The sequence below is a fragment of the Budorcas taxicolor genome, chromosome 4, assembly GCF_023091745.1.
Source record: "Budorcas taxicolor isolate Tak-1 chromosome 4, Takin1.1, whole genome shotgun sequence".
NCBI lineage: Eukaryota > Metazoa > Chordata > Mammalia > Artiodactyla > Bovidae > Budorcas > Budorcas taxicolor.
The window spans coordinates 116,045,069-116,070,081 of record NC_068913.1 but is presented as its reverse complement, the minus strand read 5'-3'; the positions used below and the strand labels follow the sequence as shown (position 1 = coordinate 116,070,081).

Below are 25,013 nucleotides of genomic sequence, written 5' to 3'. Positions count from 1 at the left end.
CGCAAGAGCAGCACTGAGACATGGGCATTACCATCCGCGAAAGAGACGGCCGCGGGAATTTACTGTAGGAGGCAGGGAGCTCAAACCCGGGGCCCTGTGACAACCTAGAGGGGTGGGACGGGGTGGGAGGGGGGAGGGAGGCTCAGGAGGGAGGGGACATACGCGTACCTATGGCTGACTCATGTTGACGTATGGCAGAAACCAACATAATATTATAAAGCAATTTTTCTCCAATGAAAAAATATATTTAAAGAAGGGATTGCTAGAGCAATAAAATTAACCAAGACATATACAATACAACTGGGACAAAATACACGCCCACATTAAAGAGGCCTTAGTAATCTTCCACGGGCAATCCCACTCCTTACAGAAGAAACGAAGTGCCCTGCTCACAGCCACACCAGGGAGGGCTGGGCCAGGGAGGACTAACTCTTTCTCCTGGGACATGGAAGCTGGTCCCCTGACAGCCCATGGCCCTGGCTAACCTCTGCTTCTGACCCTTGCATCAGTCAAAAGGACAGGACCACACGAAGATGAGGCAAATGAGGCTCTGGCCCTGGGTGTGAAATTTAAGGAGGTGCCCCCAAATCAGTCATGAAGATAAACAATATTTCAATGTAGTAATTTTTTTAATAGGCAAGGCTATGCTGTGATAACCAATAATTAGCAAAATCTCAGTGACCCTATGAACTGTAGCCCACAAGGCCTCTTTTGTCCATGGAATTCTCCAGGCAAGAATACTGGAGTGAATAGCCATTCCCTTCTCTAGGGGATCTTCGCAACCCAGGGGTCGAACCTGGGTCTCCTGCATTAAAGGCAGATTCTTTACTGTGTGAACCACCAGGAAAGCCTACAACATCTCAGTGGTTTAATCCAATTGACTCAAGTCCAATGTAAGTTGGGTTGCCCTCCTCTATCTTACACGGAACACGTGGCCTCCAAGATCATGGCAGGAGGGAAAAGGGAAATGGGGGAGACATACCAACTGTTCACTGCTTGACCCAGTAGTAACACTACTAACTCCACTTATATTTCTTTGGCCAGAATTAATTACATACTCCTACCCTAACTGCTAGTGCATTAGAAAATGTAGATAATCACATCTATTATATAGATAATTATAGATATTTGGTGACCACGAAGAGCCTCTCCTTGATTTTGGGGAAAATTATATCTATGAACTTCATGTTATACCTCCCCCCAAGTCATAATTTTACATAAAGACAGGATGGATCATTAACAGTGCTCAGCTGAGCAATACTGGACTCTATGGCAAAAGGTAAAATCAGTAATGCTGCCTTTATATAAAATGTTTCTCTTTGGTTCAGCATACATTTGATTGCATTAATTCTGCAAAGGGAGTCATAGGTCAGGGTGTTCAGAAACAGCTGATGTCAGGGTCATTACAGAGAGGCTGTGGTTTGGGCATGCCACATTCAGCTACCGGCTAAAACAACTGTGCAGCCAGATGAAGGAGAGAAGGGGCTCCAGGAGGCACCCCAACACAAAGCAACCACTGTGCTCCCTCCATTCTGTGTATGATTGATAGAATTTATGATTGATTATACATTTTCACTGATTGGAAGATATATGATCAATTTATTAATTGCTTTTCAGAAGGAAAAAAAAAAAAACAACAGGTAAGGGACTTTCCGGGTCGTCCAGTGGTTAAGACACCATGTTGCAATGCAGGGTACTTGGGTTTGATCCCTGGTTGGGGAACTAAGATCCAACATGCTGTGTGGCAACTACTGAGGCCATGCGCCTCAAGCGGAGAAGCCCGCAGGCCGCAACGAAAAAAGACCCTGCCTGCCGAAACTGAGACCTGTATAGCCTCAAATAAATGATCACGAGTTTTAAAAATGACTGGTGAGCTTCTCTGACACCATCTATAAGAAACACCCGGGGACATTCCTGGTGGCAGAGTGGGTAAGAACCCACCTGCTAATGCAGGGGACACGGGTTCCATCCCTGGCTGGGGAGATGGCACACGCCCTGAAGCAACTAAGCGGGAGAGCAACAACTACTGAGCCTACACACCCACAGGGGATGCTCTGCAACAAGAGAAGCCACCACAGTGAGAAGCCCTCACACCACAACGAAGAGTGGCCCCCCAATCTGCAACTACAGAAGTGAGAGTTGGACCATAAAGAAAACGGAGTGCCGAAGAACTGATGCTCTTGAACTGTGGTGTTGGAGAAGACTCTTGAGAGTCCCCTGGACTGTGAGGAGATCCAACCAGTCCATCCTAAAGGAGATCAGTCCTGGGTGTTCACTGGAAGGACTGATGCTGAAGCTGAAGCTACAATACTTTGGCCACCTGATATGAAAAACTGACTCACTGGAAAAGACCCTGATGCTGGGAAAGACTGAAGGCAGGAAGAGAAGGGGACAACAGAGGATGAGATGGTTGGATGGCATCACCAACTTAATGGACACAAGTTTGAGTAAGCTCCGGGAGTTGACGGTGGACAGGGAAGCCTGGCATGCTGCAGTCCACGGGGTCGCAAAGAGTCAGACACGACTGAGTAACTGAACTGAACAGAAAGCCCAGGCAAAGCAACCAAGACCCAGTGCAGCCAAAAATAAAGCAAATAAAAAATTCAAAAAAAAAAAGCTCAGATTGAAAAAAAAATTATCATGTGGAACAACAACAAAAAAGTGGGGGGACTCTTCAAATGTAGGCAATACAGTAAAATGTTTTAAGATTCCCAGGCAGAAAAGTCTACGCTCCAACCAAACTCAGAGAGCAAATAAATTTTATTAATGAGTGATGGGGCGAGTCCACGGACTAGCCCAACAGGCTCCTCTGTCCATGGGATTCTTCAGGCAAGGACCCTGGCGTAGGTTGCCATGCCCTCCTCCAGGGGTCTTCCTGACCCAAGGATTGAACCTGCAGCTCCTGCATTGCAGGTGGGTGTTTTTTACCGCTGATCCACCCGGAAGCCCGGAAATGCTGGGGCATATTTACTCAAATCAACAGACAAAAGTACCTATTCTAACAATCCAGGCACAGCCCATTAACCATGACAGGCCTCAGGCAAAATGCTCAGTGTGAGAAATAACAGGGCAGCGTCCTCATTCTGAATGGATCCCTGGAGGGCCCTCCCCAAGGTTCCCTTACTTCCCTCCTGCCCCTCCTTCTCTCCTTCCAAAACCATTTCTCAGCAAATGGAGCCATTCACTTGCCTTGGCCAATTATTATCGTGACAGGGATTAAAATATTAAACTGAAGAGATGGAATTTAAATGACAACTGGAGAGTCACTCTGCGTGGGTCCGGGTGGGCTTTATACCACATCAGGTAGGCTGAAGGCCCACCCCTGTCTCTTTCTAATCAGTGTTTCCAGCGTTCAGTGGAATAAGGCAGTCATCTTCCTGAGTCTCCGGAAATCCTCCCCCTCCTCCCAGCCAGCCAGTCAGTCAGAACAAGGTCAAAGCGAGAAACTCCACACCTGATGGTCAAGTGGCTTTTGGACCCAGGTGCGGTTCGCTCCACATTGCAACCTTCTGTCCAGAAAGCTCCCCAGGTGACGCTAGTGGTAAAGAACCCGCTTCCCAGTACCGGAGATACTAAAGACGCGAGTTCGATCCCTGGGTGGGGAAGATGCCCTGGAGAAGGGAAAGGCAACCCACTCCTGTATTCTTGATTGGAGTGTCCCATGGACAGAGGAGCCTGGGAGGCTTCAGTCCATGAGGTCACAAGGAGTTAGACACGACTGAAACCACGTAGCAGCGGCCGCAGTCCAGAAAGCACGGCTCTGGGACGGGAGGGTCTTCGGCGCCCTCGGTCCACTCTCGACTGGAGAGCCGGGAGGGGAAGGAACCCTCCAGAACCTCTGAACCAGGCACCACCCTGACTGTGGGGGATTTCACACACACGGAGGAACTCGGACTGGAGAGGGAAGCAGGGAAGATAGGCTGGACGAAGGTGTCTTGCGGCCGGGTGGGCGGCACCGCCTGGGGGGCGTCCCTGAAGCGGGCTCACCTTCCTCCCCGCGAGAGACCTCTGCGACCCTCCGCACCTAGACAGGGGGGAAGGCCATCTCCTCACAGCCCCCAGGGCGTCCCCAAAGCGACCTGCGTCCTCACATCACTGATGGCCGGGGAGCAGGAGAGCTGACGTCCGCGTTCAAGGCGCTCGAGTGACTTTGGGGGGCCACCCTGTTCTCAGAGCCGCGAGCGGCAGGGCAGGCGACTCTCTACCGAGGACTCGCCCCCCTTCCAGCCGGGGTGGGGGAAGGGTCTGGGTCGCACCTTGGCTGGGGTGGGAGGGGTCACCCCGCCACCCTCAGAGAACGCCCGGCCGGCGCGGGGCCACGCGCGGAGCTGAGACTGCGGCAGCACGTGGGGGCCTCGCCCTGGGTTTGGAGCCCTCGGCCGCCACCATTTCCTCCGCCGTCTTAGCAACCCCGCGTGCCCCGCGGCGCCTGCCTGCGCACTCCGCGTCCTACCGTTACCGCGGGTCCCTTGGTGAACCTGAAAACAGCCAGGTGGGGTGGGGTACGGGGCGGCGGGTGGTGGCGGTGAAAATCCGCACTCCGCCCGCGACCCCGGGTCGCGCCTGCCGGGTGCGATCTCAGCGCGCACGCCGGCGGGCAGGGCCCCGGGGCCGCGGTTTTCCAGACGCACCTGCGGGTCAACGCGCATCCCACCAAAATTCCCGCGCTTCCGCCGCCGCGAGGTCTGCGGGACGCGGGGCGCGCGTGCGTGTTTCAGCGTGTGTGTGGCGGGGGGGGGGGGGGGAGTCATATTTATGACCGACATTGGGTGGAGGGTCTCCTGGCGTCTGACACCTGTCTCGGAGCTGGTCCCGTGCCGCCGCGGCCGCAGGGGAGCGCAGCCCCCCGGGCGACAGCGCGCGGCGGCGAGGGGAGCGCGCGGCACGCTGTGCACTTCCTGTTCGAGGCGCGCCGCCGTCCACCTCCCCGCGCCGCCCGCCAGCGTCCGGGCCAGGCCCGGCCTTTCGCTTAGCCCCGGGCCCCGGCGCCCTGGAGCGGCGGCGGGGGGACGGGGCGGCCGCCGCGGCCTCCGCTCCCCGCGAGGCTCCCGCGCGCTCTTCGGCCCGCCGCCAGCAGCCGCGCTCGCCGCCGCGCCTCGGTCCAATTGCGCAGAGTCTCCGCGTTTGCACCTCCTCTTCCCCTCCTCCTCCTCCTCCCTCCCTCGCCCAGAAAGGAGGACGGACCTCGCTCCAGGCTGCGGGCTGGTTTATTCTGCGGCCGAGGCTCACGTTAATACACACAGCGTCTCGTTCTTGCCAGATCTTCCGCTCAGACGCAGGCAATAGGAGGGCTGCTTCTCAAAGTGTTTAACTGCACCTGCCTGTCCGATTACCTCTGGGAATCGGGGAGTGGCGGGGAGCCGGGAGGCTGGGAAATGTTGCCTCGCCTTGCCAAAGGAAGAAAACTTTGCTACCCGGAGGGAGCCCGCTGCCACGCGTAGCCCCGAACCAGGACGGCCTCGGGCTTTGGTTCTTCCTCGGACGATCCCGTAGGAGGAAGCGGACACGTGAACCCGGCGCTCCCGCCGACCGCCACCAGCGGCGGGCCCGAGGTCCCTGCCCCACCTCCCTCCCGCGGAAGTCCCCACGCGGTGTCTTCAGGCGGGAGGGGACAGTAAACAGCGCCCGCGGCCGACGGCAGGGGCCGGGCACGGGGAAGGAGAGGACCGAATTCCAGGACCGGGTCACCCGGAATTAACTTCGGCTTAAAGTTATGGGAAGCGCGGCCATGGACACCAAGAAGAAGAAAGATGTTTGCAGCCCCAGCGGGAGCGGCGGCAAGAAAAACAGCAGCCAGAAGCGGCGTTCGCTGCGGGTGCACATTCCGGTGAGTCCGGCCCCGCGGGGCCTCCAGCTCGCCGCCCTCCGCGGCACTCCGAGCCGGCGCGGAAGCGGTTAACGCGGGCCGCCCCGCCGCCGTGCGCGCCCCTCCTGCCATTCCGGGGACTGCTGGCGGCCCTGGGCCGAGCTGCGCCGCCCGACCCGGGCTCTGTCTCCCGCCCCGCCCGCGTGCCGCCGGGGCCCGGCGACCCACCGTCTGCGGCGGGGCGGGCTGGGCGTAGCCCGGGATCCCGCCCGGTGCGGGTGCGGGGGGCGGTGCGTAGGCTTGTTTTTGTTGAAGGAGGACCGTGTGGACTGCGCTCCGGGGAGGTGGAGCAGCGCGCCGCGGCTGGGGACGGACGGGAGGGGCGGTGGGTGGGGACAGCGGGGGATGGGGGCGGCAGCTGTGTGTAGCTGCGCCCTCAAACGGAACCCCCCTGCTCCCCAGCACCCCACTCCTCAGCTTTCCTCGGGTGTCTCTGGGTCCGGGGCGGGAGGCTCCTCTGCAGCCGGCCCCTGGGCCTGACCCTGGGAGCACGTTTCAGGCCATCTGAGGGCTCCGGACCCCCTAAGGCGTGCAGGGCCCTCGCGAACTTCAGCCCTGGCCACGCCGGCCGCTGGGCCGGACTTTGGCGACATCGATCGGTCTGCAGCTTGACTTTGTCCAGCTGGAGGGCGTGGTGGGCAGGGGTCGTGCGTCCACCCTGCAGTTTGCCTGCCCGTGGCCCCCCCGCAGCCTTCCTTAGCCACTCTGTGGGTGGCTGGAGGGGGGGTTGGTCTGATGCTGAGCCCTACAGCCCTTACCTGCACCCGAAGGAAGCCCCCAGCTGGGTCACGCCCCCAGCCTTCACTAACCGAGTACACGTGTGTCCAGACACACACGCAAGAGAACTCCGTGGAGAATGTAATTTTGATGATGGGTGACCGGTCTTGGGCACAGATGCCGATGGTCCCACCCGCCCAGAGCTGCCTCTGACCTCACCTTGTTACAGACACCTCCTGGAAGCTAATCCTTCCTGACAGCCGGCAGCTGGGGGCTGGGGTGGGGGGGGCGGCTGGCTGGCCAAGCATTTTCTGCTGTGAACTCTATTAGAGTTCACTCCGATGTTTATTGACTGCGCTTCCTTCTCAGTTCTCTGTGCAAACACTGGCCAGGAAGGTCAGGTACGGGAGGAGCCCCAGACATCTGATGGGTACTTCAGGGAGCAGCCCCAAGGTGGGACAGGTGGCCAGCCCTCCCTGGCAAGGGAGAGCTCAGGGAGCAGGTGGCTGGGTCCGAGCTTGCAGTGTGACCACCAGGGTGGTGACCCAAGCTTGCGGGAATAAGCATGCCTTTGAATAAATAAACATCCTATTTGAAAATGAGATAGTCCTGTTTACATTCCTAACGTGAGCTATTTTGAGCTATATTTGTAAATGAAAAGTTAGACACCAGTCGCCAAGCCTCCCTCTGGTAGTTTCACTTGACTGAGCCATTTAACCACTCAGCTTCTCCTGTTTGTCAAACAGATAATAACTCTGCTTTGTCCCCCTTTCAAGTCTGTTGATAGAAAAATAAATCATGGGAAAGCTCGTACCAATGCAAACTGTTATATGAATGTATGGCTATTACGCTTACATCAGAGCATCTACTTTAAAAGAGAGAGAAAAGAAAATGACACTGTCTAGTGCCCAGGCCATATCCTATTCAGGGTGATAAGTGAGACTGGTCTCAAATGGGAACACGTGTGTGGAGCACGCTCCGGAGAGGTGGAGGGCAAAAGCCAGAACCCGGAAAAGGACCGAGCGGCCAAGGTGTGAGGGCAGAAAAGCCACGATGTAGTTGAAATCTTCTCACCAGCCCCCCTGCTGCTGGTGATGACTTTGGCTGCTTTAGACATCATTCTTGGCCCGACGCAGCCCTTACAGAAAGTACCGTTCACTCAGTTATTCCACAACACGTGTGCTGCGCTGCTTGATGGTGAGATCCAGGGGGAAAGGAGAGGGCCTCTGTCTCTGCTCTCACAGGGCCTGCATTTACTGTGTGTTTGGGGGCAGGGGGAACCAAGAGGGTGTTGTCACTAACCAACTAGTCATTACCTGTGGGTCCCTGTGCTGGGCTGGGTGAGAGTTACATGCTAGCTGGGAAAGTGTGGCATTCAGACAGATGTTTGCAGACAACCCGAGGGTACAGGTTGACCGGTGCAGGCCGTACCTGCTTTCAGAGGGGAAAGAAGGGAGAGATGGCAGGGCATGGACATGTTCAGAGAGACACTGCACCCAAAGGTGGTAGGCAGGACTGAGACGTGTCAGGGGCATGGCGGGGGATCACTCCTGCCAGGGAACCAGCTTGAGACCCTCTCTGGAGCCGGAGAGTGTGAGGCTGTTTCCAGACCCAGTGAAGGGCCCCTTTTCATGGACGAAAGGGTTTGAGAAATCAGGGTAATCGGAAATACATCAAGGTCAGATCAAGGAGAGCCTTGAATCGGGCTTACAAGATTTAGCAAATAGAAATACTAAGTGCCCAGTTAAATTAGAATTTTAAACAATGAACAATTTCTTAGTATATGAATGTGCCAGGCACCATTTGGGATAAATTACACTAAAAGAAAAACCGTCCTTTGTTACCCAAAATCCCACTTTAACTGGCCTCCTGTCTCTTCTCTGGGAGTCCTTCCTGAGAGTTGGGCCCAGGAATGAGAATGCCCCCCGGAGCCCTTGGGAAGCTGCAGCAGATGCGATGGGTGTCCTTCCTGTTGTGCCCAGAGCCCACCCAGGGCTCCCTGCATCCTTGCTGGACAGCTCCGCTCCACACCACAGCTGCTCACTGTGTCTCTGCTCCTCAAGGCAGCCTCTTGAATAGTGGCAGCTTCCTCAGCCTGAGTACAGGCTGGAGTGGGAGTTCCAGGGTTGGGATTATGCCCGAAAGGGGCAGCCCTCACCAAGGAGGAATGCAGGTGGGGGGAAAGGTTCTACCATGGGTTCTGTGGAGGCCTCCGAGGATCCCAGCAGGACCCAGCCCCAGTGGCCCAGAGTGGTGGACCAGTCATTCACACCCTCTTTCTGTCTGGCCTGACTTCCTTGCCTGCTCCCTGGGATGAACTACTGAATCCAAGTCGTTGTCTCACTGTTTTTAGGGGGAATTTCAAGTCAGAGGCTTCCCTGGTGGCTCAGACGGTAAAGCGTCTGCCTGCAATGCAGGAGACCCAGGTTCGATTCCTGGGTCGGGAAGATCCCCTGGAGAAGGAGATGGGAACCCACTCCAATACTCTTGCCTGAAAAATTCCACGGACAGAGGAGCCTGGCTGGGTACAGGCCATGGGGTCGCAAAGAGCTGGACACGACTGAGCAACTTCACTTTCACTTTAAGAAGCAATTAAAAGTGATGACAACAGCACTTCGTGGCGTAGAGCTGTAGAGACTGGGCTGGTGTCAAGGGAAGTGATCAAATGCTTGGGTAAAAAACCCGGAGACCAGCATTTGAGGGCTTGAACTGTAGTGATGATGAGAGAAAACGGACGGAGGCAAGATGCAACATGGTCAGCTGTGGTGTCTGACGGATGGCAAGGGATTGACCTGGCCTTAGGACTGCAGGACGTTTGGTGTCCGGAGGCGGTTCTTGGGGGAGGATTGTGAGTCTGTCACAGCCCGGGTGGACTTGAGCAGTGGATCGAAGGGCATCACTTCTGCCTCCTCCCCCAACAGCTGGTGGACATCAGTGCTCATTTCGCAGGACACTCGGGATTCTAAAGAGCGGCTCCCTGAAGATACTGTGGCTCGGGCAGTCCAGGGGTGGGCTCATTTGGTGGCGACCAGTGACACTTACCATGATGAAGCCTTCTGGGACCCCTTGTGTCCAAAGCAGCTGGTCTTTTTTATCTGAAATGAACACGACTGGACTCGGTCTCCAGCCCCACGTCTGATGCATAAACGGAACTATGGCCAAGGGTGTTGGGGGAGATCATCGCAAGCCTCCGTCCTAGGCCCTTTAATCTAGATCTTTCTTCTTAATTTTTCACTTTGTAGTATTTTTTTTTTTTGGCTGCACTGGGTCTTCGTTGCTGCACTCAGGCTTTCTCTGGTTATGGTCAGTGGGGGCTTGTCGGGGAGCACCGACTCTCGGGTGCGTGAGCGCAGTCGTTGCAGCTCGTGGGCTCAGTAGCTGTGGCTCCCAGGGTTAGTTGCTCTGAGGCATGTGGGTTCTTCCTGACTCAGGTATTGAACCCGTGTCCCCTGCATTGGCAGGTGGATTCTTAACTACTGGACCACCAGGGAAGTCTTTTAATCTAGATCCTTAACCACCTTTTACCCTGCCCTCCTACCAGCAGCACAGCACCTGCTGTGCCCTGAGATACCAGAAAAGAGGAATCAACTTTAGGGGATATACTAAGGGCTTAGGTGACAGTGGGTAGTGGAGACCCACAGTTACTAACTAAAGTCATTCATTAACTGGATTCTACTGAAGGGAGAATGGCCCTTGGGCCTGATGGAGGGTGTCACCTTGCTTGGTTTCAGGCTCGGGGTGGGTCACCTTTGGGAGACACCCTCTTAGATCTTGTCCGGGGAAAGAGAGGAGGGAGAGCAGAGGAACGCCTGCCTGCAGGCTCCTCTGAGGCTGCCCTAGGCCTTTAAAAGTAGCAAGACAAGTGCACCGTTCAGAGTCGTCGTGCGCTGGCACCTCGCCTGGGTTCTCGTTCCTCCGCCTTCATCCCTAATGGAAGGCAGAGCAGTCATCCAGGTGGTGGGAATGCTTTTAGAAAAGAGCTCATTAGAAGCCTAGCTATGCCTGGCGACCTGCCAGAACCCTCTGCCTGAGCAGCCATTGCTGGGAGTTAGCATGTGCTTTCCGCCTTTCTGTCCGAGAAAAAGAATGTGCCCTGTTAGTGTGCAGTCTTACTGTAAGTGGTGACCGCTGGCTGTCTCTTTGACCATCTTGTGGGACTCTGGGACTGTTCACAAGCCAATGATGGGGCAGGAGGTCGGGGGGGAAGGGAGGACTTTGGAGAGAAGGACCCACGTGGGGGCCCGTGGGGACATGGAGGCAGCTGGGGGAGGTCAGCCTCGGTCCGAGGCAGTGGCCCGATATTTACTGCTGCCAGAGTGCCCAGCCCCGGCGTCTCCTGGGAGAGGGGCAGCAGAAATCCTTGTCAGTCCCCGGAGACAGCCTAGAAATAGAGCCAGGAGCAGCTGGCTGGCCTCAGAGGTCATGGAGACCCAGTGTGGCTTGGGCCGGTTGTTGGGGACGTCTTTGCTTGTGATGTCTCCAGAGGGAAGCCTCACGTTGCCTGAAGCCCCGTGCCCTTCACCCTGTAGATGGGCCTGGGACCAGTAGCCTCCCTCCAGCCAGATCCACTCTGCTGGGCAGGGCGTGAAGGAGGGGGCCCCACCCGGGACAGGGAGCTGCCTTCTGCCCCCGCAGGACCGCTCACTGCCCACCCCACCACTGGAACTTCCTGGACTAAAGCCTCAGTGAAGGGAAAGCGGGTGCCATGAGGCAAGGTGTGGGTGTGTGTGGCATCTTTGGCCTTGACCTTGGTCGACGTGTACCACCTTGAGCAAGATGGGTTAAGGTTTAAGACAGTGTTTTTCAAAGTGCAGCTCACGGACCAGCCTAAGTTGATCCACCCAGCGTTTGCTTAAAATGTACAATCCTAGGTCTCAGTCCAGAACTGCTGAATCAGCATCTCTAGGGTGTGGGACCTGTGGTTCTTTGTTTTTGAGAAGTTTTCTGGGTGACTCTCAGGCCTCCAGGGATTTAACGAAGAATTGCTTTCCAACTTCCTCAGTGTGTGGGCTCTGACTCTTTGTGTGTGCTCCATCGTGTCTGACTTTTTTGCGATCCCGTGAACTGTAGCCAGACTCCTCTGTCCATGGGATTTCCTAGGCAAGAGTCCTGGGGTAGCTTGCCATTTTCTTCTCCAGGCGAGTCTTCCTGACCCAGGGGTTGAACGTCTCCTGCATCTCCTGCACTTGGCGGGCAGATTCTTTACCACTTGAGCCACCGGGGAAGCCCCCTGCCCCTGTGTTATTCTTTCTATCAGTCTGTCCATCGCCCCATCTAAGTATCTGTGTCTCTCTCCATCCTCTCTCTAGCATCTGCGCTCTTCCACCTGCCGTTGAGAAGAGAGACTCTTGGCTGCTGATGGTAGAACAAAGGCAGAGTGGCTCTGGCTCCCAGATAAAGATGAGTGTCCAGACAGGCCCCCAGCCTGTGTAACCGGTGGTGGTCCAGCCCCTTAGACCTCAGTGCACTGTTGCTTGACTCCGCCCTTCAGTGGCTTGATGCATTTTGGGCGCCCTGAACACAGGCTCTTATAGGGCCCAGAGCGTGATACAGGGACGGGAGGAGGCAGAGGAGCCAATAATGGAGTCCCCGGAACTGTTCTGTGGCTCCGGGGTTTATGAACGAGGCCTGGATGTCTCTCTGCAGCTCGCAGGGTATGAGCTGGACTGACTGCGGGGTGGGCTTCATGTAGTACGTTGGCTGAATGCACAGTTAAGCACAGTCCAGCTCTGGGCCTGTGGGGGGGGACAGGTAGGCAGAGAATCGATATAGGGGTACCCTTCCTTGAAGATTCCGCCCTGCAGACTATGCACAGACCTCCGTGATCCGGCTCACCTAGTGACCTAAGCTGAGCATGAAACACGTGGATTTGTAGAATCGCACATCCAGTGACTCACAGGCTGGATTCCCTGTCTCATCTTCTTGTCCCCACTTTACAGCTTGTCCCCAGCTGAGAACAGGGCATCCCCCACCCCATGGTTGGTGACCCTATCGTCAAATCTAGCCTCTGCTGCCCTGGGCCCACTCTTTCCTAGCACCTGTCTGTGGAGGATTCAAGATCCTTGTGTAAACTGGGCTCTGAACACTGCCTCGTGGCCTCATGATAAATGCGATCACTGATATCCTGGGTCATTATTGCACCAAAAGGACATCACTAGTGCCGAGGTTCCAGCAGCAGCAGCAGCCCCGCACATGTGTGTTCAATGTTGTCTTTCCACACATCATAAACTTGATCCTGTTCTCAGCGCTTCACCGGTATCTTTCCCTGCCTGTTTCCTCCTCCAGTAAAAATCTAGCGAAGCTGTCTTCTGTTACTGATCTGCCCCCAGGGGTTTCCCTTTTGACCCAAGTCTGACTCCAGAAAAACTGGAAGCACGTCTTAACTTGCTAAGGGCTTTTCACCTGCTCAGACTTCATTTTCTTTAACTTCAGCGCATCAGCTTGTGTCTTCTGAAACCATCCAGACACGTAAATGTGCTCTTTGATGATGCTGTTTCTTTTTTTTGGTTTTTTGATGTTCATTAATTTGGCTGCCTCGAATCTTTGTTGCGGCACGTGGGATCTCAGTTACAGCAGGCAGGGTCTTTTGATGTGGGGCACAGACTCCAGTTGTGGCCCGGGGCTTCAGTCATTGTCATCTCTTGGGCTTAGTTGCCCCGAGGCACGTGGGATCCTCCTTCCCTGAGCAGGGATCAAACACGCGACCCCTGAGTTGAAAGGCAGATTCTTAAACCACTCGGCCACTAGAGAAGCCCAGGTGGTGCTGTTTCTTGACTGCTTTTCTTCTACTTTTCCCGTCTTGATATATTCAGCTCACTGCCAGCAATGTCTGTTTCTGGGCACTATTTCACTATTATGGGGTTACTCAGGTCACCCAATAGGCCACAGACCCTGGAAGAGCTGGGTTAGAATCTGGCTTTCCTTCCCCATTCTCCCCTACCCACTACCCCTGCTCTGACCCAGAACAGTGGGTATCATCACACGTGAATGCCTGTGACTCCCACCTCTTTCCAGACGGTGGCCAAGCCCATCTTGATATCCCCGGACAGCAAACCAAATGTCAGCCTGTGGTCAAAGGCTTTAAGATAAGGGACAGACAGTGGCCGATGCAGTGCTGAGCACCCGAGGTGAAGAAGTCCTTCATTTGCATGGTCAGTCAACCGTGACCTTGCTGTTAGATGGCGGGGGAGTAACAGGGGAGAGAGAGCCCGGCGTCGGAACGGTTAACCCCAATCTCACTCATCTCTTTCTTCCTCTGCCTGCTTTGAAAATGATTTGATCCGCATCCTTCCCTTCCTGTTGACAGGAAGCCCTTCTCTGCCAGCTCACGGCTTGTCACACACCTATCAGATATCATCTGGGCTTTGGGGCCTCGTGCCAGAGCCTCTGTGTGTTGATATACTCTGACCTGGCAGCGAAGTCACTGATGAATGGACAACAAAGACCACTTTGCTCTGGGTCACCCCAGGGGTCCAGCCTTTTTTCCAGGCGGCTGAGGCCAGGTCCTAGCTGTGGGAGCCATGCAGCCCTGCCCACCTTCTGCGGGGACCCGGCGGGGCCTCAGTGCAGAGCTGGGCAGGTGGCCCTGGGGTCCTCTCTGGTGCTGGGGGCGGGGGACAGGAGGAAGGATATGACAGGGCTGGAATTTTAGGATGAGGGGCCAGCTTCTCATTTTGAAGGAAATGGGGAGCTAGGTTGCTGGGAGCGTGTTTACAGCTGGGCTCCTGTAGAGCTGGAACGGGGAAACCCGTGAGCCCATTTCTGTCTGTTTCACAGGTCCCGTGTTAGGCGTTGAGGATACAGAGCTGAATGGGATCATGGCTGACTTGTGTCTCCCGAAAGATGCTGTAATCCTAACCTCTGGTAGTGGTGACTGTGACCTGATTTGGAAGTAGGGTCTCTGCAAATGGAATGGCCAAGTTAAGCTGAGATCAGTACGACTGGTGTCCTTATAAAAAAGAGGGAAACGTGGATACAGAGGGGCTTGCCCAGGTGGTGCTAGTGGTCAAGCAGGAGACATAAGAGAGGCAGGTTCGACCCCTGGGTCGGGAAGATCCCCTGGAGAAGGAAATGGCAACCCACTCCAGCATTCTTGCCTGGGATAATCCTGTGGACGGAGGAGCCTGGTGGGCTACGGTCCATAGGGTCGCAAGGAGTCGGACTTACACATGGATACATGGACACAGAAGGAAGATCATGGGAAGACAAGGCAGGGGTTACAGAGGTGCTGTCATAAGCCAAGGATCCCTGGGGCTACCAGGGACTGAAGGAGCAAGGGAGGGCCCTCCCCTGGGGTTCCGAGGGGGTGTGGCCCTGCCCACACCTTGATTTCAGGCTCTGGCCTCCGGAACTGAGAGAGAATTTCTGTAGTTTTAAATGCACATTGTTTGGGGATTTCTCTGGTGGTCCAGTGGTTGAGTTTGCCTTCCAGTACAGGGGTGTGGGTTCCATCCCTGGTCGGAGAGGTAAGCTCCCACAAGCCTCATGGCTGAAAAACCAAAACATAAAACAAACAGTATTGTAATAAATTCAGTAAAGACTTAAAAAGTGGTCCACATCCAAAAAAAAAGCAGCTTTTTAAAAAAAAGTTAAATAGGCTTTAAAAAAGATACCCACCGTTTGTTTGTGGTGCATTATGGCACCCTAGGGCCTCACCCAGCAGGGTCCCTGCCTTCACAGCACTGTTGGGGTCAGTGGTCATTGTGTGGTCATCCCCAGACAGTCTTGTCCACAGGAGATTGTATAATGAGCACCCCGAGGCGCTTTCTTCCTCCTAGCAATTCAGATGGTCCTCGATGGGTAGTTCTATTTGTTATCAATGTTACTGACAATCAGATACCCTCTGGGACGACACGTTGTCATCAGATTTAGCAATACTGATGGAGCACTTGCCCAGGATGCCAAGCGTGTGCTTGTGTATAAGCTGACTCTGTTCATCCCTGAAATAACCCCGTGAAATACTATAATCATCATTATCAGTGTTATTATCCTTATCACAGAGAAAGCAGATGAGGCTGTCCACAGCACCCACCTGTTCTAGTACAACCTGCCAAGAAAGCTGTGTTGTGTTTAACTTGAGTTTTTGACGTCCCTGCTTTGCCCTGCCCCCGCCCCACGCTGATGCCCATGAGTGGTCCAGGCAGCCTGGGGTGGGAGGCAAGACTGCCAGGCAGGACAGACACCAGCCCCAGGATGGGCACAGGGAAAATGAAAGATCTGGTCCGCCTTCCGTGGGTTTGCCCTTGGGGTTGACCAGGTGTTTATTTGCTCCGTTTTACAGAAGGGCTTTGAAGCCTGTGATTTACCCATCTCATCTCGAAAATAAATAACCTGCCATTTATAATTTCATAGATCTCATTTTGTAGTTCTTTTTCATTTTGTCTTTTTCTTTGAAATAAGAACTGAATATTAGGATAAACAGCAAAGCAGGAATCAAGACATTCTGTGCTGGGCGTTCTGTCGAACGGCTGCCGGGCTTCTTACCGAGTTACCAAACATTTACCAAAAGCCCTCTGTGTGCCAGGCACTGGGCAGGGCTAAGAGTAAAACTATAACCAGGACGGGCTCACCCCCACCTCACAGGCTTAGCGCCTACATGGGGTGCTCTGGGCACAAGTCCCCACACAGGTTCACGTTCGCTACCAAATACCCCAAATCACAGTGGCTTAAAACAGCAAACATTTATCCTTCTCAAACATATATAAATATAATAATAATGTATGCAATAATCTTAATCTTATTACTATATATTTATATACTATATGTTGTACAGATATAATTACATAATGTGAAAAGTGAAAGTGAAAGTCGCTCAGTCGTGGCCAACTCTTTGTGACCCCATGGACTATACAGTCCGTGGAATTCTCCAGGACAGAATACTGGAGTGGGTAGCCTTTCCCTTCTCCAGGGGATCTCTGCAACCCAGGGATCAAACCCAGGTCTCCCACATTGCAGGTGGATTCTTTACCAGCTGAGGTACCAGGAAAGCCCAATTACATAATTGAATTATAATTATGTGTAATATAGAATAACATATTGCACATATCATACATTATAACAGTAACTTAATTAAATATTACTTTATAATATACTTATTACTATATTAAGATCTTAAAGTGTTAGTTGCTCAATCTTGTCCAACTCTTTGTGACCCCCATGGACTGTCTTCCGCCAGGCTCCTCTGTCCATGGAATTGTCCGGGCAAGAATACTGGAGTAGGTTGCCATTTCCTCCTCCAGGGGATCTTCCCGACCCAGGGATTGAACTCAACTCTCCTGCATGGCAGGCAGATTTTTTTAATTGCATGAGCCACCAGGGAAGCCCAAGATCTTTAAACAGGTTGATGTGTAATAGTATTATTGTTTAATACCATCTTATTAACTGTACGATTGCTAGATAGTATTAACGATATTCTGTGTCATACATACTACTAAGAGGATTGCAGTCTAGGGTCTGCACATGGCTTGGGCGCCAGGATCATATGGAAACTGCTTCATCCTGAGGACAAGTGAGCACTCAGGGGCTGTGAGTGAGGGTGAGGAGCCAGGTCCTCTGGAGGCTGGTATTTGATAGCCGCCCCCCACCCCCAACCTGCTTTCCTCACTAAGGAGAGGTGAGCCTCTGGGGAGCTGCTTTGCCCTTGGGGAGAGGCCAGTGCCAGGAGAGCGGAGAGGTAGCTTTTCGCCACTCTTCTTTGCTCATTAGGTGTATTTTGAGATTTCTGAAATGACCTTGGAGCTCAGGTAATAGAATATTCTCGGCTCCAAGACAGAGGGAAATGCCTGGGCGGCAGTATCCACCTGGGTTAGAGGGGGAGCCGGGTGGGGAGACTACCCCACCAGGCATGGAAGTGGTCCGGAGCCTGCGTGGTGACCCCGGAGTAGAGAGGACAGATCGCTGCTGCAGAGCACGGAGGAGGCAGGCCCCAGGGTCCCATGATGGGCCGCGGTGGCAAAGCAGGCAGCGAAACTCGGGTTTTCTCCTGGAGGAATGTCAGGAAGAGAGGAAGCCCTCCAGGCAGCTGGGCACTCATGGCACAGGTGAGGGTGGGGGTGCTTCTGGGGAGCCCGGTCCCAACTGCCTGGCCTGCGTGGAGCTCTGCAGGGGTGTCTGCACCTTGGGGTAGACAGAAAATGTTTTCAAAGCAGCTCTGTTTTGTGCTGGCTCGAGTCGGGGCTGCGGGCAGGGGTGAGCGACCGTAGAACCCTTTCAGCGCAGACCCAGGCCCCAGGCTTGCGCTGCTGTCTGCTCTCCTTCTCTGGACGTGGTGACCTCAGTTTTCAGGGAAGGCTGAGAGCACAGCTGGGTGTGTGGGGACTGCATTTATGACGGTAATAAAAGATGAAGAAAGAAGGAAGAAAGAAAGCGCCAACTCATGTCCAACTCTCGCGATCGCATGAACTGTAGCCTGCCAGGCTCCTCCGTCCATGGGATTCTCCAGGCCAGAATACTGGAGTGGGTTGCCATTTCCTTCTCCAGGGGACCCTCCCGACCCAGAAATTGAACCCAGGTCTCCCGCGTGGCAGGCAGATGCTTTATTGACTGAGCTACGTGGGAAGCTCCAGTAGAATACGAGTTTAAGTCAAATGGAGGTGTCCGTGGTGGTCCAGTGGTAAAGAATCCACCTGCCAACGCAGGGGACCACGGGTTCGATCCCTGGTCCGGAAAGATTCCACATGCCACGGAGCAACTAAGCCTGTGCACCGCAGCCACTGAGCCTGCGCCCTAGAGTCCGGGAGCCCTAGCCGCTGACGTCCACGCCCTGGAACCCGTGCTCTGCAGTGAGAAGCCCATGCGTTGCAGTGAAGAGCAGCCCCCCACTTTCTGCAAGTAGAGAAAGCCCGGGCGCTGCAGTGAAAATCCAGCACAGCCAGAAATAAAATAATAAACCTTTATAAAAGTGAAATGGACATTTTGGGTTATGTTCCTTGTTGAATGGTGAGCTACCTCTCAGTGATGTCTGTGACCTTCACCTAAAAATTGTCCTCAGCCAGCGCACCTCTGCTGCTTCTCGCTTTGGTCCTTCCATGGCAGGGGAAGGAAAGAAAGCCGATGGGGCAGAGGGAGAAGCTGGACGCTGGAGCCGTCACAGCGGGCTTCAGCTGAGCCCCCTGGGATGGGAGTGGCCCTTCAGGGTGGTCCAGGATCGGGGCCACGTTGGGGCCAGACCCTTGTCTCCTTAGCTGGACCACGTGCTCCTTTGAGAGCGGCGCGCACTTGCGCCTTCGTCTCCCAGCCCCAAGGAAACACCTCGCACAGGGACACCTCTTCCTTGATGTTGGTGATGAGAAACTGCAGATGCCAAACAGCGAAGCCAGAAGACTGCTGGGAGTGGGTGGTGGGCGCAGATACGAGCTCGGCAAGCTCCTCCTGGGGGTCGGGACACCCCCTGGGGGCTCCCGGAGTCTCTCCCACCTCCCCCCGCCGCCCCCAGAGGAGTCGCTGGCCCCAGAGGGTGTGTGCTCCCCTGGGTTGGACTGCGAGAGCCTCGGAGAAGGTGCTGAGCAGCTGGCCTGCTGGGGTGAACGTGTGTCTGTCCTCATCCCCTTGGGCACCCGGCGCTGAGGCTCACCCGGGGATTTTGTGCTTCGATTCCAGAGTGTGTGGAGGGCCTTGTCGGGGGGCTGGGTGCCCCCAGCTCATCCCCGGGTGAGGTGGGATCAGGGGTCTGTGGCCGTGGCCTTGGGTGCCGTTGGGCCCCTCTCGGGTGAAGTCTGTCTGTGCTTCTGCCTGTCACCTCCACTGTTGCAGGCGTGGGCTGGAACCCACTGTGGGAAGGAGGGGAGGAGGCATGCTGGCAATAGAGCCCGGGGGCGGGGGCGGGGTGAGAGGGCTGGGGCTGGGACGAGGAGCCAGGGGGGCGCAGGCAGGAGGTGGAATAGGGGAGGAGAGTGGGTTTCTGCAAGTTCTGGTTATGCTCTGTCACAGAGAAGGAAGGTGAGATGCTTTTTCAGCTTGTTTTTGTTGTGGTTGTTTTTTAAAATTTTTATCAGAGTATGTTGTCTTAGTCCCTCAGTTCAGTCGCTCAGTCACGTCCTACTCTTTGCCACCCCGTGGACTGCAGCACGCCAGGCCTCCCTGTCCATCACCAACTCCCGGAGTTTACCCAAACTCATGTCCATTGAGTCGGTGATGCCATCCAACCATCTCATCCTCTGTCGTCCCCTTCTCCTCCCACCTTCAATCTTTGTCCCTGCTGTATAGCAAAGTAAATCAACTATATGTATACATATATCCCCTCTGTTTTTGGATTTCCTTCCCATTTAGGTCATCACAGAGCATTGATTGAGTTTCCTGAGCTACCCAGTAGGTTCTCATTAGTTACCTACTTTTTATGTCAGGTCAGTTCAGTTCAGTTCAGTCGCTCAGTCGTGTTCAACTCTTTTCAACCCCGTGAATCGCAGCACGCCAGGCCTCCCTGTCCATCACCAACTCCTGGAGCTTACTCAAACTCATGTCCATCGAGTCGGTGATGCCATCCAACCATCTCATCCTCTGTCGTCCCCTTCTCCTCCTGCCTTCAATCTTTTCCCAGCATCAGGGTCTTTTCCAAGGAGTCAGCTCTTCACATCAGGTGGCCAGAGTACTGGAGTTTCCGTTTCAGCATCAGTCCTTCCAGTGAATAGTTTATGTAGCAGTGTGTATATGTCAATCCCAGTCTCCCACCTCATCCCACCCCCCTTTCCCCTCTTGGTCTCCGTGTGTTTGTTCTCTACGTCTGTGTCTGTCTTTCTGCTTTGCAGATAGCCTCCTCGGTCATACAGAGTGAATTAAGTCAGAAAGAGAAAAGCAAATATCGTAGAGTAATGCATATATGTGGAACCTAGAAAAGTGGCTCAGATGAGCCTGTTGGCCCGTTTTTCTGCCTCCTGGTTCCACGGGCCTCTCCTAGAGCTGCTGGGCGTGCCAGCCTCTGCCTCTTGCCTCCCTCTTGAGGCTGGGGTCTCCTCCCAGGCTGTGCGTTGATAGCTCTTCTTTAGGGAGGGGTGAAAGCATCTGATGGGGGAGATGGAGCCTCCTCAGGGGCTGGCAGGGCCCTCCAGGGGCTAGCATCCTGTGATTTTGTGATGCCTGGGGACACTGCAGGTGCCTGACCACCGACTGCCCCTCCCAGCCCTCAATGCCAGCAGCAGGGCTGGGGCCCACGGTGGGAAAAGTCTTGGGCCACGTGACAGACGGGGACGTTCCAGCCCCGACCCCGACATGGAGAGTCCTGTAAGCCCAGAGTCCCTTCTGCTACACGAGACGGCCGCTGTCTAATCAGGCATGTCACTCACACGTGCTGACCCCTGGACCAAGGAGGGGGTGTTCATGCATTCCTGGCGGGTCAGCCCACTGTCCTCACCCAGAGCCGAGGGGGCTCGGACCCCCAGGAGCCCAGAGGTTGCTTCACCAGGTGGCATCTTTCTCCCGCGATCTGAGACGGAGTCTGCCAGCGGGAGGCTGGCACCTCTCACAGATCCGCGCAGCAAAAGGTCGACAGCGTGGTCCCTGAACAAGAGGGGGTCATGGGTTTGGGGACGTGGGTCCACTGAGCTGGTTAGTGGCTGAGCCAGTGTGGCAGAGGAGAAGTGCCAAGTGTCACAGACCCTCAGCTTCTGCCTGAGCGAGGCCAGCTCCGGGCTGGCCACCCTTCTGGGCACGAAGCTGGGGTGCCCCCGGGGTCACCCGCTTCCTGTCCCAGGGCCTCGCCCCGCGAGCCCTGCCAGCAGCTCGAGCGAAGATCCGGAGGAGGGCTTGGCTCCACCTTCAAGGTCAAGGTCGCAGTTCGTTTCCCCTTGTTTTCTTTTCCTTGTCTCTGAGGGGAGCCAGTGGCTTCACACCCGCTCCACATGCAGCCCTTCCCAGGGAGTGGCTGGAGGCCTGGATGGCGGTGGTCTTGGTCTTGCTAGGGGGCCCCCCTCGCCCACCCTCCAATTCAGCTCAGTTCAGGACCAGCTTTGTCCCCGGGTCCCGAGTGAGCGCTCGCTGGTGCCAAGGGAAGTCTGTGCAGAGGTGAAGCAACCCTGCCCCCCTGCAGCGTCCTCCTGACCCTGCTGTAAGCCTCGGGGTCGGCTTTTCCCGAATCTGTTCCGTGACCGACGTGAGACGCTGGCCAGCGTCTGGCCCCTCCTCAGAGCACGCCAGTTCCCTGAGCTTTCTGAGGCCTGTCGCTCGACTGTGTCCCACTCTTTGCGACCCCACGGACTGCAGCACGCCAGGCTTCCCTGTCCATCACAATCTCCCGGAGCTTGCTCAAACTCATGTCCATCAAGTCGGCGATGCCATCCAACCATCTCATCCTCTGTCATCCCCTTCTCCTCCTGCCTTCAATCTTTCCCAGCATCAGGGTCTTTTCTAATGCGTCGACTCTTTGCATCAGGTGGCCAAAGTATTGGAGCTTCAGCTTCAGCATCAGTCCTTCCATTGAGTATCCAGGGTTGATTTCCTCAGCTTCTGAAAACTCCCCTGGACTGGCAGGGGCCAGCAGGGAGAAGGGGGCATTGGATCTGCCGTTTGTGTCCCAGTCTTGCAGGAAGAGGGGTCCTTGAGGGAGATGGAGGCTGGGCTCCTCTCGCACTCCCTCAGGTTCCTCGGGGGGAATTTCTGTTCCATTAGCTGTTTCTCAAAGCACCCAGAGTGTCCCCTACCACAACACTCCCTAAACAGCATTCTGGCTTCTACCAACACACCTTTGGTTTTGTAGGTCAAAGCAAACCCATCTCACCTTTAGAAAACTCTGAAGTCGCAGGACTTCCAGCAGCATCCAAAAGGAATTACAACATCGCCTTGCCTCCAGTCGGTGTTGTTGTGGTCCAGGAGCACCGAGGAGGCAGGACTTTGGTGTCTCTTATCTCCGCTTTCCTCCACACTCACAGGAAAGGAAAGGGCAGAAGAGGAGGGGAGGGGTCACTTAGAATCTGAGTTGGGAGAGACGTGGCTTTTTCAGTGTCCCCCGAGGACCACCTGGTCCAGTCCTGAGAAAGTATCATTAGAATACCTAGACTTTGAAACAGCAGGAGGCACCCGGGCACACGCCCACACAACTGTTGCACCATCCCCATCTTTCTTGAAGCTACAAGCAAGCGTCAGCTTCAACCGCCTGTTCCCCATGTGTCCTGTGTTGGGCTCCTGGGTGAGCGGACTCGGGTGGAGGTGTGCACTGGGGGTGTTGATCACACACAGGGGAGCTTTGGGGTCGACTCCTGGGGAGGGAAGGAGGCAGGGTGAGACAGGGGAGGGGCAGAGGTGTCCCTCAGTCCGCACCCGCAGCTGGTGCTGGGCCGGTCAGTCATGCACCCGATGAGGGCGGTGGGCCTTGGGCAAGGCAGACCTTGAAAGAAGTCCTGCCAGCAGCCGGGAACGAGCCCCTCACCCCTGAAGAGGGGCCCCGGAGGAGCACCCAGCACACCAGACCCTCCTTGGAACGGCCACGGGGCCACCTGCTGCACTTCATCTCTTCCATCCCTTCTGGCCCAGGGACGAGAAACAGAGGTTGGGGTGGTTCTGAAGGTGGAAGAAGGTGCCGTGCCTGCCTCCACGGCCCCATGGAGGTGGCACCTGGTCCACGTGATGCTCAAGGTCAGCCTGGACGGGGAAGGAACAGTGGCTCATACAGACAGCCGATGGTCACTTAGGTAGCCTGCCGGGGCGTCCCACCTGTGAGGCGAGGCTGCTGATGTCCCCATTCTCCAGGTGGGGAAATCTTTGCAGCAGGGACTAGCCTCCCAAGCCCAGGCCATCTGGCACCCGAGTCCCCAGGCTGAACGGCCATGCCCCACAGCCAGCTGACGCCGGGAGCCAAAGCAGGCCCTGAGGACTTGGACGGCAGGGACGGGGGTGTTTACCTCCAGCCTCTGACAGGTGGATCGTGGACACACAAGTCTTGACCACAGCTGCCCCGTGACGGGCGGACCCCCAGCGTGGAGCTCTGGGGACCTCGGTGGTCTGCAAGGAGCCAGCAATGAGAGAAGGATCCTGAATGTCACCGGGCAAGGGAGATGACTTTTCCCTCCTCTGAGTCCTCCTGTGGACGTGCCTGTGACACCCCTCTGCCCAGGCCAGGCCCTGCCTTTCTTACCCTTACAGCCTCTGCTTCTGACCTCCCCTCATCCTCAGCACACGCTCTTTCACAGCCATCATCAGTCTTTGGCTCATTGAGACTTGCTGGGGCTTTGGGTTTTTTTTTTGCCCCCCCCCCCCCGCCCCCCGGGGCTTCCCAGGTGGCGCTAGTTGTAAAGAGCCTGCCTGCCAATGCAAGAGACACAAGAGACATAGGTTCGATCCCTGGGTCGGGAAGATCCCCTGGAGGAGGGCATGGCAACCCACTCCAGTATTCTTGCCTGGAGAATCCCATGGACAGAGGACCCTGGCGGGCTACAGCCCACAGGGTTGCAAAGAGTCAGACACGACTGAAGCATGCACGCACTCATGCAGTGTTTTTTTTCCTAATGTTCTTTTCCAAAAATTCTACTGGTGATTGTCTTTGGATCCCCTAAGAAACCACCTTTCACGAAAGCTGAAGAAAGTGGACCGATGCTCAAGAGCCTTGGCTGCAAAAGTGAGTTTCCCTTGTTTTTTCCCTTTTTCTTGTTTTGTCTCCTCTGTTGCATCTGTTTTTTGCGCCTTGTTTTCTTCGGACTCCCTGCCTCCTGTCTTTCCTCATCCTTTTGTTTCTTTAGATCTGGATTTCACCAGGCTTGAAAAACCTGCTGCCTGACCTAATTCCCTTCCCTGCAGTCGCCGCCCCAGCCGAGAGGCACCAACCGTGTCCCTGCGGGGACGCTGTCCCTCGTGTGTCTTGTTCTCAGACCATTAGGTCACCTTGGGATGGCGTTGTGACGTATACGCTTCCCCAGACAGTGTGTGAGGTGCTCTGCGCCATGACAGTCTCGGTCACGTGCTTTGTCATTTAACTCTTCGTCCGCTCTGCCTGGTTCGAGTGATTGCACCCATTTTCACAGCTGGGAAGGCTGAGGCTCAGATAGGCTGAGCAACTTGCACCAAAGGATGTGGCTGGTGAGGAGGGCAAGGCCAGTGTTTGAAGCAGGCGGAGTTGAATCCCAAATCCATGCTCTTTCTCCTGCAGACTTTTCTTGATCGTGCTCCGAGTCCTTATGAGGTGGAGCAAAGACAGACATACCCTCCCAGAAGCAGCCTAAAGCTCCCCGGCAGATGGACGCACCTGTCCGCCATGCGTGCTCCGAGGACCTGGCCTTGAAATGATGGTGACAAGGAGCTGAGGTTCTGCGACCTCGGTTTCCCACCAGGAGCCTCCTGGCGTCCCTGAACCTAAGTTGCTTTGTTTGTCAAATAGCACCTGAGGCTGGTGAGAGAATTAAATGACCTCAGAGGGCCTGGGGCGTTGCAAACTGAAATGAATCAGTTATTCTGACGTCGTCCTCTCCCTCCTCTGGCTCAGTGTTGGAGAAGCCCTGAGAACAGGCCGGGG

The 25,013-nt window shown here is 55.3% G+C and overlaps 1 protein-coding gene and 1 non-coding gene across 2 annotated transcripts in view; both read left to right on the top strand.

The window, feature by feature from the left end:
• Positions 1–5,713: 5,713 nt before the first annotated feature.
• PRKAG2 (protein kinase AMP-activated non-catalytic subunit gamma 2) overlaps positions 5,714–25,013 on the top strand; it is a 308,354-nt gene continuing 289,054 nt past the window's right edge. The window contains exon 1 of the mRNA XM_052638377.1: positions 5,714–5,827. Coding sequence (XP_052494337.1) covers positions 5,714–5,827 — 114 coding nt within the window. The remainder of the gene's footprint in view (positions 5,828–25,013) is intronic.
• On the top strand, positions 8,959–9,030 carry TRNAC-GCA (transfer RNA cysteine (anticodon GCA)). The gene has a single exon. It is a non-coding gene; the product is annotated as a tRNA-Cys (tRNA).